General features: G+C 50.1%; 1 protein-coding gene across 3 annotated transcripts in view; it reads left to right on the forward strand.

The window, feature by feature from the left end:
• Positions 1–5507, forward strand: part of LOC119174480 (trithorax group protein osa) — a gene marked incomplete at its 5' end in the record, with an annotated part of 29458 nt that extends 23951 nt beyond the window's left edge. For all 3 annotated transcript variants that reach the window (XM_075885886.1, XM_075885888.1, XM_075885887.1), the window contains 2 exon segments: positions 17–309; positions 1788–5507. In XM_075885886.1, the coding sequence (XP_075742001.1) occupies positions 17–309; positions 1788–4043 (2549 nt within the window).
• Positions 5508–6000: the final 493 nt, after the last annotated feature.

Raw genomic sequence — 6000 nt, forward strand, 5'->3', positions numbered from 1 at the left:
CATTGTGTTTGTCCAGGCTGGGGACGTGGAGGAGCTGAGAGCCAATACCGCGGTTACCCAAGTAACGCCTACCCCCCCCACTCGGGGGCCCCCCCTGAGCGATGGGAGGGGCCCCGAATCGGTGATGGAGCACCCCCTACGGGGGCATGGGGAATGTCAAGGGGAGCACCGCCAGCACAGGGGGAACCCTACCCACCACAGGGTCCCATGATTGGCGCAGGGGGACCCCAGGTGAATGCCATGGGGCACCACAAGATGGCCGCTGCCTACGCTAGGGATCGGGCGTACCCGCCTGCCGGAAAAATGCCGGTGCGTGCTCTCAGCTGTGTCATAAAGCCCTTGAATGTGCTGTTGCAAGCGTCCATCTCCGGAAATGCAAGGTTGCAAGGTTGCCACTGTGGAGTGAGAGGCGCAACATATGGGTTGTATTAGGACTGAGATTTATTTCTAGTGATTGCAAAATTCTTACTTACATTATTGTAATCTCTCAAGATTTAATTGGCTAGCACATTTGCTTCTGTGCTTGTGACATTCCTCTGCGAATGTGATGGACTGCTGCTTTAAATTTATAAGCTTCTGCTTTAGTTGTCGATGCCTGTTGTATGTTTTACCATAGCAGATGTTATGACTAGCAATCGATGTTGCAAAACGGTAGTTTTGTAATTATGAGACAAAGGGTCTTTGTAAAGGGAGACAGTGAAGTGGCTGTATGTTTTACCATAGCAGATGTTATGACTAGCAATCGATGTTGCAAAACGGTAGTTTTGTAATTATGAGACAAAGGGTCTTTGTAAAGGGAGACAGTGAAGTGGCTGTACGTTTACCATAGCAGATGTTATGATTAGCAATCGATGTTACAAAACGGTAGTTTTGTAATTATGAGACAAAGGGTCTTTGTAAAGGGAGACAGTGAAGTGGCTGTACGGTAAGATGTTCAGCAAGAAACGTCAATAAATTTTGGTGCTTGGTGAGGCTTTTGCAAGTACAACAGTTCCAAACATCCAATTTGTCCAGAAAGCTTTTGTGCTGATATGTGATGACACAATCGCTCCAGTTATATACCCTGCAGCGGTGGTGTGTCCAATTGTACCCATCAAATTCGGAGAAATGTCTCGCACAGCACGTTTTTTCAATTGACTTTTAACTCCGTGTGCGCATTCATGCAGGCTTCCTGAGTTGACAAACAGCGTTTGCCTAAATTCATTGTGCTGGATATTGATGAAAGTGGTCACATTGCTGGCACCAATACATTGTTTGATGATTGTTCAATGGGGTGCGTTTCACATCCAACATAAAGAGGTTTTTTCCTCTGTTCCACATGAGTAAACCAAAAATCGGGCTGAGCATGCATTTTCGGGCTAACATTACATTTTTTATACGAGGATTGAAGGTGACTAATTACAAAGTAATTAGATATTTAATTACTAGCTAAGTACTTTCAGAAAACAACTTTCTTCATTTTCTTTGTTGAAATGTAATATTGAGTGCCTTGGAATCATGTAATGCAAATTTGATGCATTTCCAGACAAGGAACCATAATTAGGGCCTGTAGGGTACATATAGGATGCTGGCATGAAGTCCAAAGAGCGTACTACCTGAAACCTACCTCACATTGCAGTGGGGCAAGTACTCTTACAAACACGTTAGGGAGTTGAGTACATTATGACTGGTAGGCTAGAAGATTTCTTCCTCATTCAGTGGTGTTCAAGTACACCTGCAGGATTTCATAACTGCAGAAAGTAAGTTATTTTGTCGAAGCAGCTGACTGGCTTCTTTCTTGCCTGCAGCCGGGTGGCCCCTATGGGCCAGCGCCACCCTCTCGAAAGGAGGTGGTGTTTCCTCCGGACAGCGTGGAGGCGGTGACGCCTGTGGCGACCAAGCGCCGGCGGCTCTATGCCAAGGACGTCAGCCCCCTGGAGGCGTGGCGCCTCATGATGTGCCTCAAGTCGGGCCTGCTAGCCGAGAGCACCTGGGCCCTGGACGTGCTGTCCGTGCTGCTGTACGACGACTCGACTGTGCTCTACTTTGGCTTGTCACACCTGCCGGGCCTGCTAGAGACTCTGATGGAGCACTTTCGACGATGCCTTTCTTTAGTCTTCAACACCCCCGACGACCTCGAGCTGGGCTTCGAGTCCAAGGCAGAAAAGGAGGAGGTGCCCGAACCAGAGCGACCTTGGTACCTGCTGGACCAAGATGCCCCAGCGAAAGATCCGCTTGAGGGCCTCATTGTACCGACTCAGATCGATATTTGTGACCGCACGTCTGTGTTGTCGGGCCCCAGTTTTACTTGGCGGACACGGTGTGGCAAGGCTGTGCGTACCCGCCCCGATGATGACGGTTCTCTACACGTGGTCGACGGGGAGAAACGGTGGGATGTGCACGAGGGCTTTACCGCCTCACCGGAGCACTGGCAGCTAGGGGGCGGTGAGATCACGGCACACATTCAGACATGTTTTGAGAGCGACACGAACAATGTGCGTTTTGTGCGGCTGTTGACTCCGTCGAAGAAGAACGTCGAACGCAAAGTCAGTGCCTCGCCACACAAGGTGGTGACAACATCGGCAACGCCACCAGTGAGCCAGGAGGAATCCCGCTCCAAGCTGTCAGACCTGCTTGCCAAGCAGAAGGCGGCCAACTGCAAGCGAGAACCCGTGGTCTTGATTGAGGACATCCGATCCAAAATAAAACTGGAAGCTGGCAGGGTGGACCACATCAAGCAGGAAGTAAAGGAGGAACAGAATTCGAATGACAGGAAGCGACAGGAGGAAGAAGAGCAGGCTTCCAAAAAAGTGGCTGAGGAAAGTAGAGCAGAGCCAGAAGTTGTCCTGGAGAGTGAGACCAACAAGCAAGAGGAAAAGACGACGGTAACCTCAACACCCAACACTGAGAGTGAGAAGGAAGAGGAGGTGGTGCCTAGTAAAGAGGGTGATGATAGTGTGTGTCGGACCGAGGAGAAGGTGTTCCCGCGGCTTCGGGAGGATCGGCCACGAAAGCGGCCTCTTCCAGAATCCACGGAGGAGGAAGCGTACTGTCGCGATGAACCTTCACTGTGTGTGGTGTCCGAGGCCCAGGAGGCCTTGGGGCGCCGCTGTGTGTGTATCTCGACACTGTTGCGCAACCTGTCATTTGTGCCCGGGAACGATGCCGAGATGTCCAAGCATGCGGGTCTTTTGGTGGTGCTAGGGCGCCTGCTGTTACTACGGCACTGGCATGCCCCCCGGCGGGGTGCACCGCGCCAGTTCGACCAGGAGGAGAGCGCCCTAGACGACCACTGCAGTTCGCTGCTAGCAGAGCGTGAGTGGTGGTGGGACTGGCTGCAGGCTCTGCGCGAGAACACCCTCGTGTGCCTGGCCAACATGGCGGGGCAGCTTGCCCTGGCACCATTTCCCGAGGAGATATCCTTGCCCCTGCTCGACGGATTGCTTCATTGGGCGACGTGTGGATCGGCATGTGCGCGAGATCCTTTGCCTCATAGTACCCTCAGTCCCCAGCGGCTCGCCCTGGAAGCCCTGTGCAAGCTGTCTGTGCAAGAGTCCAACGTAGACCTGCTTCTGGCCACGCCTCCTTGGAGTCGGACCGAGGCCCTTCTTGGACAGCTGGCCCGATGGCTGGGCCGCGGACAGGACCAGGTGCTTCGTGAGCTAGCTCTGGTGCTGCTTTCAAACGTGGCACCAGCAGGGAGTGGTGCAGCCCGCGCGGTGGCGCTACAGGGACCGTGCCTCGCCCATCTGTTGGCATTTGTCGAGCAGGCCGAGCAGAGTGCTCTGCAGGTGGCCAACGCCCAGGGAGTGGCGGCCCTACGTGAAAACCCCGAGCTGATGGGCACCACTCTGGACATGGTGCGGCGCGCAGCCGCAACTCTGCGCTGCCTAGCCAGGGTGCCCGACAATCGGCCCCTGTTCTTGCAGCTGCAGCCCCGCCTTCTCACCCTGGTCATGTCCCAGATCCTAGACCAGGGCGTTGCGGCCATCCTGGCTGACGTGCTCTTTGAGTGCTCGCAGCAGGCCTCCCCTTCCCCCTCGTCCCAGTCTGTCCCCTCCTAGGATATGACCTCCCCTATACACCCAGCTATTTATTATTCTTTCAATGACTCCCCCCTCCCCCTCCTGCTGTAGATAGGCCCCCAATGGGTTATGATGACCCTCCCTCCCCTCGTGGACTGTTGTGGGCCAGAGGGGAGCAAACCCTTCTCCCATCGTGGTGATAAACTTGTACAGACACGCTGCTCCCTCTCTCGCCCAAACTCCTCACTGCTGCCGGCGTAGCACGCACACACCTCTCCCCAGGGAAAGGGTGGGGGGGCAGCCGCTCATTTCAAGAAGAAACGAGGAGGGTGGCAGTGACTGGTGGACCCCCTCGCCCCGAACGGACAGACGTACAAACGGACTGGCTCGTGTCGATCTGAAAAATTATGTGTGCATGCGTGTGTGTTTAGGGTCTCTTTTTTTTGTTTTGCGAGTGCAGCAAGCAACATCATCCGTTCGTTTTTTTTTTTTTTTGTAAGTTTTCTCTCTCGTCATTTGATATTGTATGAAATGCGTGCGTGTAAGTGTGTGTGCGTGTGCCGAGCTTTATACCTTGTACATGTCTGACAAAATGAGTGAGCTGCAAATAATATGTACAGGTAAGAATTCTCTTTTCCCCCTTGAAGAAAACTGATCCCTCGGGGTTCATGGCACTTGTTCTGAAGAGGAAAAAAAAAAAAAAGAAAGTGGCGGCTGTAATAAATTTTTTTAAAGCAATTTTTTCTTGCGGTATAGGTTGGTGCTTGGCATTTGAACAGTCCTTTTTTTTATCGTTTTTCAATTTTTTAAATAGTTATGTCGCCCGGTAAATCAATTCCTACTGTTTACTTGCGAAGCGTTGTTTACTAGTCAAACAAATCATTGCCACAAAGCTAGAAATAATAAGTTTTTTTTTTCCTTCAGTTGACGTGGGGGAGGAAACTTCTTGACTTGTTTTAGGGCTCCTCCTGTGCTTAAAAAACTTTTTGCTCTCTAGGAGAGTCTGCCATAGTTCTTGCATTTGGAGGTTCCAGCAGGGGAAGTGTTGTTATCAAATAAACATTCTTCAGTCTTGCTTGTTGTCTTTTTTTTAAATTCATTCTGCCAATCCAACATCTGTTGTTGTGCCCTCCTTTCATACGTCTTTTTTTTTTTCTCTCTCTCTCTTAATGTTCACTCGATCTTGTCTCCATTCATTCCTAGAGTGCCGCACACGGTGGCAAGAACAAAAGCACAATGGTACTTACGCCAAAAATCCAAAGTGAGGAGATGGCCACAGGACTTTTCACTTTTTTTTTCTTAAAGTAAAAAAAAAAAAACATTCTTCTGCGAGATGCGAGAAACTGGCAGGGGCTGAAAGGACAGCTTTGTCTGCAATGCAGAGCTTTTGTACTTCTGTGTCCAGAGTATTCCAGGGCTTGGTCAAGTTTTTCTTTTTGTGGGGATGAAGTTGTACAAAATGTATGGAACACATTGTAAAATAAAAACGACTTCAAAAATGTGCTCAAAGTCCCAGTCTTTACTTGGTGTCCTTGTCGAGGCGCACATTTTTTATAACTGGCGGCCTCATCGTGGAACTTGTGTATAGAGGGCTTGTTGGCACTGGCTGACTTGAGATGTAGCGAAATAGTGCGCAAATAGACGATAAACAGACAGTCCGTTTGCCTGGATAGTCTTTCTGTGCACCATTTCAAAGTGTGTAAAGTCAAACTACAGCCTCCTACTAAATTCCTTGACCCACCATGGAGATGACTTGAAATGAATGAATTTGTGAATGTACAATGACATTCAGTGCTACCCTTCATATATTAGCCTAAACTTATATGGCAGTTCATTCGCTGCTGTTGTGTAGCTGCTACAGAAATGCTACACTTTTCCCTATTTTTTGTACGCCACATGATCGACGTTGAGGTAAATTCATGTAAGGATTATTGCCCTACTGGCAAACTTGCAACAGGTTCAGATACAGGCAAACCTGCGACTAGTTGAAAACCTT

Source organism: Rhipicephalus microplus, unplaced genomic scaffold, assembly GCF_043290135.1.
Source record: "Rhipicephalus microplus isolate Deutch F79 unplaced genomic scaffold, USDA_Rmic scaffold_405, whole genome shotgun sequence".
In the NCBI taxonomy this organism is placed as follows: Eukaryota; Metazoa; Arthropoda; class Arachnida; order Ixodida; family Ixodidae; genus Rhipicephalus; species Rhipicephalus microplus.